The sequence below is a fragment of the Acinonyx jubatus genome, chromosome C2, assembly GCF_027475565.1.
Source record: "Acinonyx jubatus isolate Ajub_Pintada_27869175 chromosome C2, VMU_Ajub_asm_v1.0, whole genome shotgun sequence".
Classification (NCBI taxonomy): Eukaryota; Metazoa; Chordata; class Mammalia; order Carnivora; family Felidae; genus Acinonyx; species Acinonyx jubatus.
The window spans coordinates 111,929,790-111,951,056 of NC_069384.1; the positions used below are offsets into that span (position 1 = coordinate 111,929,790).

Here is a 21,267-nt window from a genome sequence, read left to right on the forward strand (position 1 = left end):
GGTCAAAAAAAATCACACTGTCTCAGGATGCATTAGTTAATATTTTATTAGAAAAACGATTTTTAAGGTAATACACTGTAAAAGTAATCTATCTGCTTAAGTTTTTATTATCAGAAATGAATTAATGTTGAAAGCAATTATATGTATGTGCGTTCACACTCACACTCACTCACTCACATACACTCTCTCTCTCTCTCTCTCTCTCCAAATATTTAAAATAACACTCAAATTTTAATGAATTAGGTCTTTACCAAATCTTATTAGAAGTTCTGGGGTGTCAGTAAACTCAGTTATCTGTTTTTGTTTCTCAAGGTGTTTCTGGATTCTTTTACCTATCAGTTTAAATATTACCTCTTGGAAAACGGGTCATCAATGCAAATGAAAAGTAATTTCAAATGTTGGGGTGCCTGGCTGGCTCACTGGAAAGGTGTGAAACTCTTGATCTTTGGGGGTTGTGAATGCCAGCCCCATGCTGGGTGTAGAGATTACTTAAAGTAATCAAGCTTAAAAAAAGAAAAGTAATTTCAAATGTAAACCTGATTAAAAAAATTAATTGCAATAGACTCTGAAACCAAATATAAATTAGTTTTGATAGATGAGCGTCTGGCATTATCATTACATCTTCTTTTTTCATCATATGAATAAACAATCAAAACAATCAAGACTCGACTACAACAAAATAATCATAGTTCATGTTTGGAAAATATTTACCTCATCATTAAATCACTAGATTTATTATTTGAAATACCAAAATAAAATGTTTTACTATTTTCCATTTTTAAAGTCTGTATTTTAGAACTAACCAGAAAAACTATTCCAAATACTACAAATAATATAATCAATTTAATATATTTAGTAAAATCTGATATTTAAGGCTTTTCTTTCAAGTTTGGACAGTATAAGAATGCTTTAGGATAAGAAAAAAGCCATATTACATATTCAAAGGAAACATTTCCCAAACTTGTCTTGTAAATTAATAAAGGATCTGTTAACTTAGCAACTTATAACAAAGCCAACAATGATTAAATTTAAATTGTTTTTATTCACATATATGGTAAATACTATCCTCTACTAAAAAAAGCAATGACATCGTCTTTCAATCTGTCAGGCTTACTAAAGAAATTCATGTATTTCTTTTCTACATCATGTGTTGACATGGCATAGGATGCAGGATGTAAAAATCAATTTAATAGACATTATTAAATAATTTTATACATATGCAGAATCTTGGATAAATGGTTAAAATTATAGATGAACATTAAATGTGGGTACATGGGTATTTCATGTACACCAATGGGTTTATCAGAAAATGTGTTTGCACTGATTTCTGGTAACAATTGGCTTTCTGTGAATGTTTAAATACCCAATTCCAAATCTTCCAGCTCCTGGAGAAGGGCTTTCTCTTTCTGAATCTTCTCCAACTAGAAAAGTTTCAAACAAGAAAGTTATTAAATAGGAAATGAATAAAGTAATTATTGGATCTTTACCCAAAACAACAAAGCAGAAAAAATTTGTAAAAGGTGTATTTCTGACATTTTAACAGACCCACTGGTAAATACAGATTTAAAAATACAGAGTAACAAGCTCTAATTTGTTGCGTGGTATAAATCAAGGGGGCAAAGCACAAATGCCACCTTACTGCAACTCTGAGGGTCCAATAAATTTTCATTCTATACTTCGGCATCCCTCAGAAGGCGAGAAAGGAATAAAAACAGGGCAGTGCAACCTGAGATATAGGAAGGAAGAGAATCTTGTGTTTATCTACTGTAATACATTGCCTTTATTTTCAGCAGCAATGGCCTTACTATGCCTCTTAGAAATCACGATTCTCTCATTTACCATGGTCTACATCCGGTCTTCCCCTGTGCTTCTCCGTTTAAGTATAAAAGGGTTTTACAAAATATATGGTTTTCAAAAGAAGTTTTTAAACTCATGTGCTCTTACTTGATTAAATGATTGTGTATAATAAAAAGGGAAGAGTGGTAGTGACTACACGTGCGAATGAAACACGTAAAAATGACCTGATTTTTTTCTAGCTGTTTTCCAGCTGCGGCTTGTTCTTTCAGTTGTTCGATTGCTTTCAGTTTCTGCAAACATCAAATATATTATGAGTCAAGAGGAAGGAAGAATAAGTAATTTCAGAATGCAAATTTTTTTAGTATCACCTCAATCACATAAATGGGAAAACTGAGTAAGGAGAATCAATTATCTCACCTTTGGATCAAGGATAGTCTGGTAAAATGCTAAGGTAAACTCTTTTTTTAAACTTAGATGTAAAACTAACCATGTTAAGAACACGGGATTTGGCAAATTTTCAAGTTTTCAAGTAATGGTATTATATATGTACGTGTATGTATACACATACATGTATTCGTAGGTAAATATATCACTAACTTCACTGTTTTCTCTAGCACTCCACTGTACCTAGACAATGTCTGTGGCTTTAAGAGACCCTTCATAATGCAGCCTGGGCAGGCTCCAGAAACCCGATTTTATACCAGGGCCATCACCACAAACTGGCTGCAATTTGGCAAATTAATAAACTTCTTTTTGTCTCCGTTTCTTCACCTTTAAAACTGGGATAAACAGCTGTTCCCACTGATCTCGTAAATGTCTAATGAAATACTGAGTATAAAACAGTTCAGCATATTTCTGTACAAATGGACCTTTTTTACTGCTCCAAAAATCAATAATTAAAAGACTTACAGCCTTTAGACATTTATGAATAGAACTAAAACCAGTGCCATTCCTAAATTATAGTATTTCATAGTGAGAAAGCAATAATCAGAGCTGCTTCTAACTTCTTAGATGCCTATCTTTATATATTTCTCATATATATCTTTTAATAAACACATCTGCTTTTTACTTAAGTCTCTTACTTTCTTTAGGTTCTTGATTTTTTTGTCTACTTCAGGGTCTCCAGAGGTTGACTGCGAGATAGTATTTCGTGGTGTGCTCTGTGGGGCAGGAGTAGGTGCCAAATCGGGACTCTTTTCATTCCTTGCTTCCTGCAGGAAATATTTTCAAAAAATCAATTTTCTAAAATCAAAACATTAAAGTACGTCAACCAACAGAGCCTTGATATATAAAATGCTAAAGCCAAAATGTGATTTTGTCTTTTATACTACATTTTATGTCATTGATCTGAATTGAAGGTCTCATGAAATATGCCACATTGTCCCATAACAGAAAGATACAATGCAGCTTAAAAAAAAAAATCACAGTATAAGGAAGACACCCAGAAGGTTTTTACTGTGTAATTGTCATAGAGACTACTTTGCTAGATCTAAAATTTAAAGTAGCATAATAATTTGAGACCCATGTTGAGCACTGTTAGTGCAGAGCCTACCTGGAATTTTCTCTCTCCCTCTTTCTTGGCTCCTCCCTCCCCCCTGCCCCACTCCCATGCTCATGAGCATGCACACTCGGTCCCTCTTTCTCTCTCTCTCAAAATAAATACACTTGAATAAAAAGTTATATTTAAAAAAAAAGATATTTCTGGAGATGAAGTATATTAACTATAGAAGAGCACACTGATTTTTTTTGAAGCTCAGATTTTAGCAGACTATGGCTGCATAATGCAATTCTATACCTTAAAATAGTAATTGCCTGTCAAAACACGTAAGCAACCTAGAGCTGACAAAATTCAAGCATTGCCAGCAAGACTGCATTGTCCGAATCTCAAAACTATGATTGCCATGACTTCACGAACAGATACTCCTAGCTTAGCTGATCTCACCATCACTATAAGACACACACAATCATAATCTGTCCATTATTACACTGCTGTGTTTTTTCAACTATAAAATCATATAACAATCCACCGTTTTGGGTACTTCTGGTGTTGAGATTCCCAGCTGAATAATTTCCTATAGTAATGTAATACTGAGAAACAAAGTGGCTTTAGTATCGTGTCATTTCTGATCTCTCTTAACAAACGTATGCTTTCAGGGAGCAAACTGCACCACTTCACACAGGCTCCACCAAAAGGGTCTACGACAAGTAACGTTACTACACAATCCTATCAGGGTTTCAGGTTTTAAGATCAGGTCGTTTCCTCGCTTCCTCATTTTATTTTATGGAACTATTCAGAAATTCACAGGCAAACACAAAAAGAAAGACATTCTGGCTATTTATATCTAACTCCAACTACATTTTATAACGGAATAGTCAAGTCTTGAGGACTAGAATCTTTAAACTTTGAGGCTTAAACTAAGCTAATTTAACTGGTTTTGTTTGTTTTGTTTTGAAAAGATTAGTGCCCCAAATACCTGTTTTGCAGCTTTCTTAGCCTCATGCTTCCTTTGATTTTTCAGGGCTGTTTTTGATAATGGCTTATCATTTCCTGCTTGTGGTTTCATATTCTGAGGTGGTTCCTCCTCATGCTGTGGAAAATGTAAAATAAATGACTATGAAATGCAGTCCATGTTTTTAAAAACAGGTATCACAAATCATATAATTTTGCTAGTGTGGAATAAACTTATTAAATTTGTTTTACAATCACTGGCAAAGAATATTTCAAAATTCTTATTAGTAACAGGCACACTCCAACTGTCAGGATGGATTTAATAAGGATCTTCCTATTAACTGATATATGGTGTCTTTCATTTATACAAGATCTGGCAAAATTCACTTCAGTTTTGCTTCAACAATGGAACTTTTCTTAGTACCACTATGACACATGATTCTTCTGAAAGTAGATACTAACGGTAGCTCCTTCCGGAGTCTTTTTGGATCGGACTACTGCCAACAGAAACCTAGTTGCCTCATTTGTTTTCTCTGCACAAAGAATTACTTGCTAGATCTTTATATGCAAAATCAGAGATTAGAAGATTAAAAATAAAAGCAAATTGAAAAACGAAAACAGACTAGAAGAAAACAAAACAAGAGGGGTGACTAACCGCATACTTATAAATCCAGTATTAACATAATGAAGAGGCATACAAAAAACTCAATGACCTGTCAGACTATACAACAAAAACACATCATCATTTCCATCATGAGATATTTATATAGCCATCCATCAACTATATTCTACAACAGAAAGAGGGTGAATTAAGGAGTGGATCAAGGAGGTTCTAATATAAAACACAGTGACTATGGTTGATAATTGAAATTTGTGGAAACTCAAATGTTCCCACCACACACACACACACCCCACAGTGAGGTGAGAGATTCATTAATTAACTAGATGGGAGGAATCCTCTCACAATGAATACATCTAACAAATCACCATGACAGACACTTTAAATATCTTACTATTTCACATGTCAGTTAATTTCAATAAAAGAATACACACATACAGGTTTACGTTATCTCCGGAGCTGCTTCAGGCAACATACAGGATACATGACAGTACTACAACTTCTTAATCAGGTTCATCTACTCAGTGATTTCCCTCTAAACTGCCGTTATCTTAGTGGTAACTGTCTCTTGGACTCTTATCATTCTCAGCACATCAAAAGAACCAGATCTCCATGAAGGTTCTTAAGGACTAGCTCTCAGATCCATGTTGTACTTAAAAGTGCTATAAGGAAATGGGCAGGGTCAAACGTTTAAGATGATGGAGGAATAAATAAGAAATCATACCGTGACTTCATCTTAGCTGCATGAACCGTAACAGGTCATCAAAGTTGTGTGTGCATACATGTTCTACCTGAAGCAACTGAATATATGAGAACCCACAATTGTAGAACAGATTTGATGGCACGTCTCTTTCACTTTCTTATCTACACAGCATACAATGTTAGTTGAGACACGGCTTTATTTGCCGAACATTTGTTTTACACATCAAAATTCTCTCAATAGTGGGCTCTCCTATAGTACTTTGCTTTGGATAAAAAAGTTTCTATTCATGAGAACTCCAGGGAAATGACAAAGCAATTACAAATGATATAAGAAAGGATAAGTTACAAGGCTATTCCACAAGGCTCTTATCCACAAAGGATAAGTTACAAGGCTCTTCTACGTTATGAACATAACGTAGCCATCGACAGGCTTTCATTTTAGACAAAAAGAAAAAAATATCCACACAGCTACTACGGATCATGAGCTTTTCTGGCTTTAGTACTGTGCCTATCGCATACAATTTCATCCGTATTAATATATTTTTTTGGTCTATGTCAATTATAATGGGACTGTTTTAATGAACACATTACAACACTGAAGGGTGATTTTGTTAGCCAAGAAATACTTAAGTATAATTTATAGGTGAGTTTTTATTTATAAAAAAAGTTTTTTCTTCAGAGAGAATCTCATCATTTTTTTCCCCTTGTGATACATAACCATCCTCCTTTGTGAAGTTATTTACTAGAATGTCTTTGTTTCTACTAATTTCTTAGCAGTATTTTTTTTTTGCCATTTAGCTCATTTCTAGAATTTGATACAAACAAAAAATTCTCATTAGCCTGTGGTTCCTCCATTTAAAATCATTTGATAAAATCACATAATCGTCATGTTACGTACAAAAGCAAAAATTTAGTGGAAATCTTAAATGGTAAAACAATTTTGGTTTTAAATGTTCTTACTAAGTTTTATCACTATTTTCAAAGTATATCTTTCTCTTCCTCCCCCTATCAAAACAAATGAGTTTTATGGATCAGAGAATAAAAATATACAGTGATTCGGAATTTAGCCCTCTTGTGCTTACAGATATTTAGAAAGTCAGATATGTTGAGGTCACTTCTGTTTTTATCTTAGGTAAGGAAAATTTCAATATAGAGGGAAGACAATCCAAAGTCTACTATATCCTTTCTGTTTTAATCTATATACAAATATCACAAATGGGCTTAATTTGTTCATAAGTTTTTATGTTTTTAGTAAATGATACAACAGAAATGTTTAAACAAAACATTTCAATGAAGTCATTACAGACCACTGCTAGATTTTGTGGAGGAGGAAGGGTTCCTCTGTTTTTGTTTTTGAGAGGGTTAGGAGTGGTACAAGGGAGGCATAGGAATATTTATCCTTTGAACAAGTGTTGACTTCCCTGAGTGGCTCATAATTAAGTGACTGAATATCCTCATTTACTTGAACCAGTTTACACCTACTGTATGGCCACCTTTATAACACCAATAATATTGTTGTTCATTCTTATAGAACAACTTTATTTCTTAACATCATCACAGAGACTCAGATCACTAATAAATGTTTCCCCTGAGCTCTGAAATGCCCACATTTTAAAGATCAGAATGTGACCAATGCTCTAGTCATAACTTTACAACACAGATGGGAAATGACAGCCTAAGGAAAATAAACATGTTTTGTTTGACCAACAGTGTTTTAAAAATCGAGCAATTTTACATAAGCATCCAGACTGGTTTTGTCTTGAAAAATCATTTTGGCAAACTGGGCCTAAATCTCCTATGGAAACAATCAGCTACTGCTGTGCGGTTGCTATGGCCTTTAAAGAGGGCATGATCTCTTCCTTCCCCCATTCTCTCCCAGTCACCAAAGCCTTACATTACCAGCCTAGCCTGACAGGCATGTGAATTCGAGCCCATGATGTCTACAAAGGCAGCATGTCATACTCCATTATCTTTCTCACAAATGTAAAATGTGAACTGTTTTAAATGGACTACTCTGTTAACAATGTCAGCTGTTCCCCATCTTCAGTGGTAGGTCCTCCATGATTTCTAGAGTTTATATTCTAATCAGGTGCTAAGTAACACAAGAACATACATGAGAAAAAGGTCTCGAGAATTCCACACACTAAAAAACCTTTTCCTACCAAAGTAGTAAAAAACTTTACTTACTAGTTTGGAATTGGTGATTGGTTTATTTCTTAAAGCTGGAGGTCTATAAGCTGTTGCAACTTTAGGTTCTTCACTGGGTACGTCACTTGGAACTGCTTGGTAAGTTATCGTTTTTGCTGGAAATATTCCATCCAAAAATGGCTGCCAAGAAACCTGCCATAATTCTGCATTTGATGGCACATCATGCTTGTGCAAGACAGAGCCAGTATAATGCCAAATCTTGTACCCATTATTGACACGTAACCTGGGAGCACATGTGGCTGTTAAAATATGCTCACCATCAGGGCACCAAGCAAAATATGTAGAATCAGAGGCCACTGGTTTAGAAATAAGTTTGTAGTTTTTAACATCCCACACTTCCATTTGTCCCCTCAGATTTCCAAACCCAGCTAGTACTAATATATGTCCATGCGGGCTATAGTAGGCTGCATTACGAGGACCAGTTCCGAAGTCAAAAACAGGATCACATTTCAAGTTGAAAATTGTCGCTTTGGCAGGCATAAAACCATAAACAGCACAAAACTCAGTAGAACTAGAATTCCAAACGACATCATAAATGGGGCCATTTTTTGCTAGAAAAAGAATATAAAACCGAAATTAGCAATAAAGAATAACATGAGTACAATATTTATTAGTGAATTACAATTGTATAATACTCATAAACATGTCAAACAGTAAAAAAAAAAATCCAACAATTTCAAGATACATTACAATTAAAATATTTTTATATGATATACTATGGATATTGATGTATAACCATAAATTTATTTAAGAACCTCTAGGGAATCTAAATTTCGTTTAAACATTTTGGCAATGTAGGCTCAAAGACACACGTTATTATTACTATTACCAAACTAGTTTTCACTGGAAGAGGTAATGTGGGCACACAGGAATAAAAATACACATTATATAAAATGATACACCACACAATAAGTTCCCCCACACAAAGGCAACCCTCTATTCCCTGTATATACTTTCAGAATAGTTTTGTTGAAATTAAGCATCTCTCTTAACCATACATACACACACACACACACACACACACACACACACACACACACAGTTCTTTGTTGTTACAGTTAGTATTCTATCTTGGAGATGTTTCCATATAAGCACACTAAGATCTGTCTCACTCTTTTCCAATGGTACTGTATTCCTATATATTCTCAACTGTGAGTGTACACAAACACATCTATTGGAGTGAAACTGGCTGCTCAAAGGTACATACATTTAGTTGATAATGTGCTACCAGACTGCCCTTCAGAGAAGCTGTACCATTTTATATTATCAACAGGTTTTTTTTGAAGTTTATTTACTTATTTTTTTAGTAATCTCTACACCCAATGTGGGGCTCGAACTCACAACCCCAAGAACAAGAGTCACATGCTCCTCTGCCTGAGTTAGCCAGGAGCCTCAACAGTGTGTGAGAGTACAGATTTCCTCCTCATTCTCATTCACACTGTGTAGTTTCATACTTTTATCTTTGTCAAGCTGCTGAGACAAAAATTGTTGTCTTGCCTTTCTGTTCTTTTACTATAAACTGAGCACATTTTAATATACAATCTTATTTCTGGTTTTGTGGACTATTTTTTACTGTCCCATGCCTATTTTTCTCCCCAATTATTGGCCTTTTATTGATTTGTTATAGCAACAAAATTCACCTTTCTCATACTCATCCCTTTTCCATCTAAATAAATTTTCCCCAATCTTTTGTTTGGCTTATTTTATGGAATTTTCTTCCTCCGATGTAAAACTCTGTATTTTATATATTCAAATTAATCACTTTTCCTTTATTAGTTCTGCCTTGTTAGAAAATCTTTTTTCACTTTCTTAAGATTAGAAAAAAATCAACTTTAGAACCAGTTTACCTAGTTTATAAAAACCTACCGGCATTTTAATTTTTAGGTTAATTTGGAGAAATGACATCTTTATAAAATTCTCCTTATAAAGGTCACATTTTGTCCCTTAGAAGTTTTAAAGTTTTCTTCCTATTAGTCCTATAGATTTCTTGCCTTTTGTTGTTATGCATTTCCTTCTATTATGTTTTTTAAGTGGCTATTTATACTGTGACTTCATCTATACATACAGAGATGATTCTGTTTTTCCTCCTTCAAAAGTGTACATTTATTCTTTTGATATGTTACACTGACAAGGTCTTTCAGGATGTTAAATTATAGCGGAAAGAGGACATCCTTGTTTCCTTTCTGACTTCAGAGGGAATACATAGTTTTTTGTAAGGAAGTTTATCCTACTCCTACATGTTCAATTCAAAATGAAAAACCAGGGAGTTGCCAGAGTTTTAAAACTGTCTTATTCTACAGTTAATTTAGCTCATCAAAACAAAAGATAAAATGGTGACATTCCTCACACTCAGTTCTGAAGGAGTGCTACACTCACAAGACCAACTCCCTGTCATTATAAGTTAAATAAGTCCCCAAAGAGCTACTGCAATGAAATTAACCTCACTCAGCAAGTTCCCCCCTAAAGTGCTGGCATAACTAAATTAATTGGATTCTGTCAAAATAATGTATGTCTGGGGATGACTTTAAGTTTATTAATCAAGAGGAATTTTACCTGAAAGGTTATTAAAATATGTGAGTTTTATCACTTGAACAAGAATTTAGATTGCATCATCTTTATGGCCCAGTATTTTTTCCATTGTTTTAGCATAAGAAGACTATGGGAATACTCACGTAGCTGCACGACAGCGCTTTCTCCGTTCACTGCAATGTAGTGCAGCGTTTGTTCCCCGTAGTAGGACGCCCCTGTCTTGTCAACGTCTGTACTAGCTATTACTAACACAGCAGTAGCTAGAACGGAAAAAACTTTCATTAGATTTAAAACACAATTTAACCTGATGCTGATAAGAAAAATTTTTTAAATTTAACACAGCACATGTAAATTTTCATTAAATAAGCATTGATATTCTTTTTTTCTATATACATATAGGAATATAAGCCTCAATGAATACTTGATAAATGAGATAAAATGTATTTATCATACCTTTTTTATTCCATAGCATTGTAACTTTATCAGCTTTAAAGAAACTTTTATTAGCTAAGGCTGCATGAGGTCCATCAAAATTGGGGTACTGATATAATCTAACAAATGAAGGTGCACCCTTACTTCCTGGAACATAGACAGCCACCTGAAATACACATACATCATCGTCACTTAATTTTCTGAGGCATATAAACTAAGATGGACATGTTTTTATAGTCACTAAGCACTAGGAAAAGGTTTAATTTTCTAAAATTCCATATGAACAAAGACATAGAAATTACCTTGTATGGTTGGGGTCCAGGTGATAACACAAAATCATTAATTTTTTGCAAATGCAATTTGTTTGCAATTGTGTCTAAAAAAAACAAAAAGCAAATGGTGTTGGAAGAATGAAACTAATAGGAACATGATAAATTCTGAATGTATTATAAACGATTAACGTAATGATATAGTAATACTGCTCATTGTAGTCTCATGAGGAGACTCATGTGGAGGGGGAACAACACAGACCTACATTTTAATTTCTACCCAGTCATTTAGTAGCTGGGTGATCTTGGGCAAGTAATGAGATTATACATCTAATCCCACTGATTGATTATAAGAACAAGTGCTCTTTCTTATATAAATGGTGCCACTAGGTAATCAAATAGTAGATGGGGGAATTTCTCTTTATAGAAGTAGTATAGCTTATAAATGAGAGGGTAGGGAGAAGGAAAATCACCAAAGTGCAACCAGTCATGAAATAACAGATCGGCTAATCCTACAAAATTACAGACAAGAAGACACTATGTGCTTCTTGATAAAAGAACTGAACACTGCTTGTGAGTCAGACTTGTCCTCATCTCCCCAAAAGAGAGAATCTGAAGCTGACCAGTTCTAGATGCAAATAGCTATTTAGGGGACAGATGAACATGTTAAACTATAGGACAAGATACAATAGCAAAATTCAACTATGAGAAAATATATGACAAGTAACCTTGTTTCTTAAATAATAAATCTCAAGGTGGGGGTAGAAGAGATGGACAGGGAGCCTATAGCTTAAAAGAAACTTAAAAGAGGGGTGCCTGGGTGGCTCAGTTGGTTAAGCATCCAACTCTTGATTTCAGCTCAGATCATGAGCTCACAGTTCATGAGTTCGAGCCCTGCATCAGGCTCGGCACTGACAGTGCAGCGCCTGCTTGGAATTATCTCTTTCTCTCTCTCAAAAATAAGTAAATAAACTTAAAAAAAAAAAAAGAAAAAGAAAAGGAAAGAAACCTAAGACTCTCTCTCTCCCTCTCCTCTACCTCTCCCCTGCTCACACACACTCTCTCCCTCTAAATAAATAAATAAATAAGCTTTAAATAAAACAATAACAAAAAATTAAAACATTTGCAATTATCAGAAATTCGAACACTGACCAGATACTTTATATCTGTGATAATGGTATTGTGGCTATTAAACAATTAAAAAGCCCTAGTCTTCAGAGATACATACTGAGATGTACAGGTAAAATTATATGATGCCTAGGATTTGCTTTAGCACAGTAAGAGAGATGTTAGGTGGAGAGATGTGTGGATGAGGTAGGATTGGCAATGGGCTAAAAGTTACTGGGACTAGGTGTCTACTTTTATGTTTGAAATTCCACACAATAAGACATTTAAAAAATTTGTATCAAAGAATTTCAATAGTAACTAAACTCCGAAAGAGGTATGCAAATGCCTTAATAGCAATTATTAAATAAAAACTTATTATAAAAACAAATCTTTGTTAGAATTTCTTCAGTATTTAGATTTACAAGAGTTATTCAAATGAATTAATAAAACAGCAATTATTAACATATTAACAGTATTTAGGAAAACCCTATGATGCCATATAAGGCAACAAAACTGTATATACATTTATAGTAAGTGATAAATTGATTTCATAAATCTTTCCATACTAAAATTGTTGTTTTCAAAGAAGTGAACTTCATTGTTAACATTTCGGGCACAGATAGTTTCATCTTCTGACCATGATGGACACCTACGTTGAAAGAATATGAAAAAAATTTAGACACGTGTAACCTCACATGTTAACCTGTTAAAGTTTGTGATACGCTTACTATTTAAGAAAAATACTTATAAATATGATGTCAAGTCAGTTCCTAATAGTTTTAGTTAAGCATTTGTAAAAGAAAGGTATTGTTCGTTTTCATCCAAATATTAAACAAAAGAAAGATCAAGTTTTTACTCTATTACATTCCCACATATTCCAGATCCTTAAAGATCTAGATTTTAGTCTAACAAGTTATTTTCTAAACTAGTACCTGAGAAACAATATTATACAATGAAGATATTTAGAACATTTTGTAAATAATTAGCATTTTAAAGCATTTATTTACCAATTTTGCATTTTTTTCTGAATGAAAGACTTCAAACATGTACCAGTTTTCACATCGTAAAGTTGTAGGTTGGGTACCCCAGCTGTGCCATCTTTAGAAGCTAAAAGAAACACAGATGTCTTTGCAATAATTGTCTCCTAACATTAGTAAAAAGAATTTATTCTTAAAACAACTTTGAACAAGATTATAAAGATCAAGTAAAAGAGTTGCTTTAAATCAACTTTCCCTTTTGGGTTTAATCTCTATTCCTAAAGCCATGACAAAAGTTCAGCATTTCTGAAATGAGTTGATTACTATAGATTTTAAGAATACTTAAAAGATTTGTTTATTAAGCGTGACATGTTAAATGGATTAAATTATCTTATTATGAAATCAATCGTGTGTCTCTATTTCACACACACACAAAGTTACACAAACTATTCATGAGTCTCAATTTCCCATTTATTTACTTGGAAAAAGAAGATTCATTCAAGTCTGCCTCTTGGAAGAAGCAAGCTAGAAGGTTTATAACCAAACAACGAACTATTATCATATATTTAACTCAACAATGCCCACACTATTAAAACATTTTTTTAAAAGCCCCTATACCCCGAGTGTTTTCTTATTCATCTATGAAGTGCAGCTGTATAAAATGTTCATACAACATACCATCATATCGTTAAATGTGTTAAAAAAAAATGGCACACCATCTTCCTCTTCTTTGTCATATCTTACACATTTCTTACATGTTGCGTCTATTGAACTTCCTCTTTGATTTACAATGATTATTTAAAATGTTTTCCATTTAAAGGCCATTATTATTCTTAATTTTTGAGATCTTCTCCATAAGTAACCACTGATGATTCACTTTCTAAAATTCCCCTTGAGCTTTTTCTTTTCCTCTATCTCACGATAAACCTTTTCACTAACTTACTGTACCTTGAAATTACTTAAAGTACATTGTATTGGGGGAATACAAGATTCATTGTTGAGTAAAGATTTTCACAAACACTACTTACTATCTAAAGATTAATTGCTTTCTTAAAAGGTTGTAAACTGTCTCTTTTTCCCCCCTGAATTGAACTGATCTTGTCAATATTCTTACAATTGGAAAATACTTACTAGTGTAAGGCTGCCACGTTGTCAGGACAGTGTTTTTTGGCGAGAACTCAAGGCAAACTGCCTTTGGGAGGTCGAAGGAGTGCCGTAGTCCCTTGTTAGTGACATTGATAATATTTATTCTGGTTTCAAAAGAAATTACTTCAGCAATGAAATACTGTTTTAAAATAGCCAGCACTATCCAAAACATTCATACCTCTTTTCAAATACAGATCACTGTAAAGTGGTTGTTTTCATAGAAATCAATTTTCAGGTAAGTTCTAGAAAACATCCAATAAATACCTTAACAACAACAACAAAAACCAAGTGTATGTTTTGCCAAAAGGCCCCTATGTAAGGCTGGTACTGGGGAATACAGAATTAGCAGAAGGATATAACACATGATTCTACTTTTAGCTGAAAAGAAAACAACAGGCCTTTAAGTGGACGCAGAGCTAACCTACATATAAGCTGAGGTGTATTAGACTAAAGCAAAATAGAAGTGCTAGGCCAAAAGTATATTTTTCAATTTGACTAAATGGAAGCTGTAGCAGTTGTGAGATCAATAAGGATGCTTTCGATGTCTATCAAAATATCAGAAGCCATCTTCAAAAGATAAAGGTAAAACTATGAATCATCATAATACGATAATGATGAAAATTACAGCAATTGTATAATAAAAGCAGTTTCCATTTTTTGGATGCTTTCTATGAACCATGTTTTGCTCTGACCACTTTATGTACATTTTCTCATTTAATCCTCACAAGAGATTTGTAAAATAGGTATTATCATCTCCATTTTACAAATGTTAAAAGTGAAGCTTAGAAAAAGTAAATGATTTATGATTTGTCCAAGATCATACGACTGATAAATGCCAGAGCCAAGTTCTAAAGTTTCCCAAGTTCTAAAACCAGTTTTGCCTGACTTGTCTTATGTACTCTTTGGGGGAAAAAATATATTCCATCTTATTTTAGAAATTGCTTAAAAAAAAAAATTGCTTAAAGTTACTTTGTTCTATTCAAGTTTGGGACACTGGTTTAGGATAAGCAGAAATTGCTAAGAGTGAACGATTACTGCATATTGTTTAAACACAACACACACACACACACACACACACACAAATATACAAGATTCTTTAAAACTTACTGTAAATTACGTATTTTAGAATTACATGAAACTTTCTTTTTTTTGGTTTTTGATAGCCTTTTAAGAGTTATTCTTAGTTAAAAATAAAGAGTATTTATTTTAACTAAAAACCTCACATATTTAAAGAAAAATCCGTTATAGTTTTTGATTAATTAACTATGACCTCAGCAAAGCCACAATCAATACACTACATCTGTTTCTCTTGACCTCAGGAACATTGTATGTTGTTGTGGCCATAGCAGTTTAAGGAAATAAATGCTAGAACCAGGTATAGAAAATATCTATTAAAAAGATGGACACAACAAATGGGCATAACAAAGGGTTCAGGGGCACCTGGGTGGGGCTCAGTCGGTTAACTGTCAGACTCGATTTTGGCTCAGGTCATGATCTCACAGTTCATAAGATCAGGTGTGCTATCAGCACAGAGCCCCATTGGGATTCTCATTCTCTCTCTCTCTGCCTCCGCCCAGCTTTCATGCCATCTCTTCTTTCTCTCTCAAAATAAACAAGCTTAAAAAAACAAAAAAAGGTTCAGAGTTGAATCCAATAGAAAGCCAAGTAAGGATACGAAGTATAAAAAATAATAACTGTGAAGGTGAAAACAGGCTTATTCAACAAACTCTAAGCTAGCAAAATAAGGGATACTTCAAAAAGATAATAGACAAGAAGTATGGTATGTCCCATTAAATAGTGAATTTCTATGAGCTCATTACTCATAGTATAAATTACAAGATAAATTTTAAAAAATAAAAGTCAAATACCCACAATCAGTTACACCAAAAATAAGAAAATTTGAGAGTATGTTCTTTGAGACTGAGATTAAGACTGTCTGTTAACATTGTGGATAAGGACCCAATACGATTATATTCCTAATAATTTATGAGTAGTAGTATGCTTATTGGATTCAAAAACTTAAAAAAAAGAAGTCAAAAACTGATTAACATAAAATTACAAAAGCTAATTCTGCCAGGTACTTACAGTCATAAAAAGCGAATCATCTAATTCAGCACAATCTTTTTAGCATTAATTTAAAAAAACCACGTGTTTAATCCCATCTGACCTGACAGTTGAAAGACTTCAGCTTATATTACCACTGTGTAAAAACCAACATTTAAAATGTACTTTTTGGGGGCACCTGGGTGGCTCAGTCAGTTAAGCGACCGACTTAGGCTCAGGTCATGATCTCGCGGTCCGTGAGTTCGAGCCCCGCGTCGGGCTCTGTGCTGACAGCTCAGAGCCTGGAGCCTGTTTCAGATTCTGTGTTTTCCTCTCTCTGACCCTCCCCTGTTCATGCTCTGTCTCTCCCTGGCTCAAAATTAAATAAAACGTTAAAAAAAAAATTTAAAAATAAAATGTACTTTTTGTATTAATGTATGCATTTTTCCCTTTTAAAAAACCTAACATATTACATCTGATAAGAAACAACAAAAATAACTTTAAACCAAATTACAAATATTCAGGCATTTTCCTGGTTCTTTGCCTGAAATGTTGTAGTGCCTACAGAAAAATTAAAAATGAGTGGTTTTCTTAATACAATTATGAGTACTTAATCAAAATACTTATTTTTTTTGCAAAACCAATTTTGTGATCTGATTATTTTATGTAATATAGACTATCCTAGACATACTTTTGAATAATTTATAAAATATTTAAATAATACTTTTATATACAATAAAACTCACAGTAATAAGCAAGCAGTTGCTACTAATTTAATACCAAAGATATAATAAAGTATCTAAATCTAAGGTAAACAAGCAAAGAGAGTTATTGTCTAAGTGTTAGCACAGAACTTAAGAAATCCTAACTGATAACTTAGAGCACTATGTAAAAAAACCTTTCAGCTTCTCTAGCATTAAATTAATTGCCCCTTACCACACATTACTTTTTAATTCTAAGAAACTAGATAAGTCAAGTCATGGCATATAAACAGAAGCTAACAACTTTGGAGGTGTTCTATGGAACCTGCATTTCAGACAATACCTAACTACATCATGACATTAAAAGATGGACTTTATTAATGACACCCAAACATGTGTTATTCAAATAATGCCAGTTACGTTTAAACTGATGACACATAAAATATGTTATATAAATAAACACTAACTTTTCTCCGTTGCCCCAGGCAAACAAGGTGCCATCCTTACTAAAGGTATAGACTTTGCAATTTTTCCCAGATTCCCTGAAAATGACAAGAAAAACAGTTTAATAAGCATGAATACTTTTTAAAAAATCTGATTAAAAATTTACAATCTTATCACAAATTTAATGATTATGAGCTTACATAAATTTAAGAAAGTAATTCCATAATGCTTTAGTCTACCAAAATACCTTATCTCTTAAAACGCAGTACCAACAACCACTACAAAGTAAGGTGGAAATCGATGTTACAACAACAGATCAATCTTAAGGAGAAAACAGAGCCCTTTTAGGTGAATAACTGGTTTGTGTGAAAAACCCAAAAATGTAGGTGAACATGGAAGTTACGAGCTATCAACTGTGATCTTGAGGGCTGACGGATTTCAATATAGAGACTTTGTGAAGAATGTCCCAGACCACCTGCATAACAAAACAAGTGTGGCTACAATATCCTGAAGTAGACAAGAAGTGTCCTGGATTTGAAGGAAAAAGATCTTCCATCGATTTCTGATGTGCAGACACAGAAAGTATAACAACGGTAAGAGGATCTTCACATTAAATAAGTGTGGATGCAGGATTCTCTACAAAAACAGACCTGGGGAAATCAGACTTCTTGGCAATATTGGCCAATATTCTATCCAGTGGTCAGTACTCTAAGTACTGTATCTCTCAAGATACAGGAGAAGGCTACTACGAGTACATCTCGCAGCGACAATCAACACCCAAACAGAAATGTGTATGTGGGAACATGTAAATGTCCGTAAGTGTAGTCACATAAAACCAGAGCTTCATAGCTAATGAACATCTGGATTATTATGTAACAAGCACTGAGAACTGAACAGTAGGTCCCCCTTAAACTGGATACTATCTTTACATTAATTCATCCGAAGATGACCTTTGTGTTTCTGCATCACATAATAATGGTAGCTTGTACTCAGCTTGTAGTTACTGAAATATCCTTTTTTGCCCTCTTTTCACATAAACAACTAGACCAAGATGTCCCCCATCCTACACTTGTACCGCAACTTATTTCTGAACCTAAGGGCAGAATGTGCAGTTATCCTTATTAATTCCACCCAGGCTTTGGCCTATTAATTAGTTCAGCCTACTGAGATCTATTTACATCTTCATTTTCTCTTACAAAACATTAGTCATTTCTTACAGACTTATGTAATGTATAAATTATAAAACTTCATTCTTAGCTATCCTCTAAATTCATGGTAAGAATGTTGAATGAGCTTTGGACAAGATCATATGGCTCACCAATATAGTCCTTCCCTCAAACTAAAATCAATTCATTAATCAGTTGACTTTACCACCATGCCACTTCGTCTCACATAAATAATAACAATAATCCTTACTATCATTTAATACCCAGTCCTTGGATATCTAGGTTTTGAAAAGCTCCTCAGGTCATCCTAATGTGTGACCAAATTTGAGAACCACTCATCTAAAAGCTTGACTGGCCATAGGTTTGTTTTTTGTTTGTTTTGGTTTTGGTTTTGGACCTTCCTAGAAGTTAAGTATCATGTAGTTCCCATTACTACCCACCAGGGGGTACATAATGTCTCCTTGTTCTACCCTTAGTGATGCTGAGGCTGTACTGGACTCTTCAAGTGCCTCCTCAGATTCACCCTACCTTTCCTGCTCCCAGTCATCAGCTATTCAATGAAGAAACCTGGCCACCTCATGCCCTAACACCACTGGTTGTCTCAGACTCTCTAGGAGTGAGGGCCACATTTCAGCACGGCTTCCACTATGCCTACTGCAGCAGCAGGAAGAGGAGGTGACATTCAGATTCAACCTGAATAGACCAAAAAAGGCTCTGGCTGTACATACATTTCTTACCCTTCCTCTCCACGACTGTTCTGAGGCACAGTGGTTCCTTACAGCCTCTCCGGAGACATTCTGCATGACCAAGAAACCTGGCTATATTTTATGAATCTGTGGTCAGCTCAGTGCACTCCACGTTAGATTTACTTTCACTTCTTCCTTGCCTTATTCCCTTTACCCCTCATTCCTGCTGCCTTGGGATTGTACACCCCACTGAAGTGCTTGCAGCACAAAAGCTCTGACACAGACTTGTTTGCTAGAGTAGTGCTTTTCAAATATTAATATGCATACAAATCACCTGAGGGTCTGGTTAAAACAGTAAGCTGAATCAGGGACTGAGATGTTACACTGGTTCAAGGTGATGGCAATATAGCTGGTCTTGATACTTCCTGTATCATGGTTCTAAAGAACTGGGTCTAGTAAAAAATTGGTCGACAGACTTAGGTGATGTCAGTCTGATTATAAAGTTCCCCATCCATAGTTCTTCTAACAGGCTCAGCATCTTTTGATGATCATTTGCCCAGATCAGTGGTTCTCAAAGCAGGGTCCCTAAACTTGCAGCTTTGGCATTACTGGGGAACTGTTAAAAATTCTAGTTCTTGGGCCCCACCCCAGATCTAATGAGTCAGAATATCTGGGGAGGAAGCAGCAATCTGTGTTTTAACAAGCTCTTCAGATCACTCTGATGTATGCTAAAGTCTGAGAACTGACACAAGATTTCTTTAAGATTACAATGATTATCTAACCCCAATGTTACTTCTGTATTTATCCACTGGAATTCTCCTCTAAATAAGTTTTCCTCATCAACAATTTGGATACTTTGAAAAACCGTCTGTATGGGAAAGACAAAATAAATGCGTGATTTCTTCTCTTGATTTGTCAATTTTCAAAATAATGGGCAAGGACCCCATCAACCTCCAATGCTGACCAATAAGATTTGGAGAGAGAGGAATTTGGGGGCGAGTGTTTACATACTTGAATGTCTCAATCCTTTTAGTCATGATTCTTTCCAATGCTCAAATTGCCTCATCTTAAGTTGCTTTGAATGCCCTGAAGTTGACTCTTGTGACTCTTCAACAAAGCCCTGGTAGTCTTTTATAGCTTCCTTGCTTTCTGGACCAAAATGTCTCTAGCTCAACTCGTACTGTCTTCTGTACTAGACCTGGAATCAGTCGCATCTTCAAGGAACGAGTTCCTGTTACTGAAGAATGGTGTTTAGAGATCATAAACTGTGAGACAGGGGTATTCACTGCTACTACCTTATCACCGCCCCTTAACCTTTTTCAGTGGACATTACTAAAAAATAGAAGCGTTTTTATGAAAAGAAATCATGAGTTCATACTGACATATGCAAGTCTATCCCTTCACCCTCAGGCTGAAAATCTTGGTTTCTCAGGATGTTAATATAATTGTTTTATCCTGTAATAGATTTAAAATGACAATATCAATTTTCTGTTGCCAATAAAGCTACTGAATGAATTTAAGAATTTTGAATGTCATCATATAGTTATGCCACCAACTTAATACTTTTATTCATTTTTGGTTTAGCCTTTTTATTCTTTTTAAGAAAAAAATATATCTACATCTATCGATCGTATTTCCTTCCTTTCTTATACATTTGTCATTCTCTGATTTTACGAAGACTGTAGGCAGAGGTTTGACTATCACATTTGCAAGTTTTTCTTCATCCCCTAAGATAAAATTCTTCTAAGTCAAAGGCTTCAACACAATTATACTCGTGTCTACACTTTTCTTTTAAATATGCTGAAGCTATTAGTTTCAAATCTAAAGATTGATCATTTTTCTTGATAGAGAACATACATTCTTTCCATCTTCTGTTAATATTATATAACATACCCCAGGAAACTCGCTTATCTGCTCTTTCTTTCTTGTTCAGAATATAACAACAGCAAAAATAATTTAGAATTATTATATAGTTCCCTATAACATCACTTA

At 34.3% G+C, this 21,267-nt stretch overlaps 1 protein-coding gene across 3 annotated transcripts in view; it reads right to left on the reverse strand.

The window, feature by feature from the left end:
* Positions 1-1,022: 1,022 nt before the first annotated feature.
* Positions 1,023-21,267, reverse strand: part of EIF2A (eukaryotic translation initiation factor 2A) — a 30,185-nt gene continuing 9,940 nt past the window's right edge. The window contains exons 3-15 of one of the 3 annotated variants that reach the window (XM_027061604.2): positions 20,287-20,512; positions 17,447-17,521; positions 14,221-14,339; positions 13,120-13,219; positions 12,679-12,761; positions 11,039-11,112; positions 10,758-10,902; positions 10,448-10,564; positions 7,755-8,326; positions 4,272-4,385; positions 2,880-3,008; positions 2,022-2,087; positions 1,023-1,421 (exon numbers count right to left, since the gene is read on the reverse strand). In XM_027061604.2, the coding sequence (XP_026917405.1) occupies positions 1,356-1,421; positions 2,022-2,087; positions 2,880-3,008; positions 4,272-4,385; positions 7,755-8,326; positions 10,448-10,564; positions 10,758-10,902; positions 11,039-11,112; positions 12,679-12,761; positions 13,120-13,219; positions 14,221-14,339; positions 17,447-17,521; positions 20,287-20,312 (1,686 nt within the window). In that variant the 5' untranslated portion in view covers positions 20,313-20,512 and the 3' untranslated portion in view covers positions 1,023-1,355. The remainder of the gene's footprint in view (positions 1,422-2,021; positions 2,088-2,879; positions 3,009-4,271; positions 4,386-7,754; positions 8,327-10,447; positions 10,565-10,757; positions 10,903-11,038; positions 11,113-12,678; positions 12,762-13,119; positions 13,220-14,220; positions 14,340-17,446; positions 17,522-20,286; positions 20,513-21,267) is intronic. The other 2 variants (XM_015072511.3, XM_027061605.2) reach the window with 2 other exon arrangements.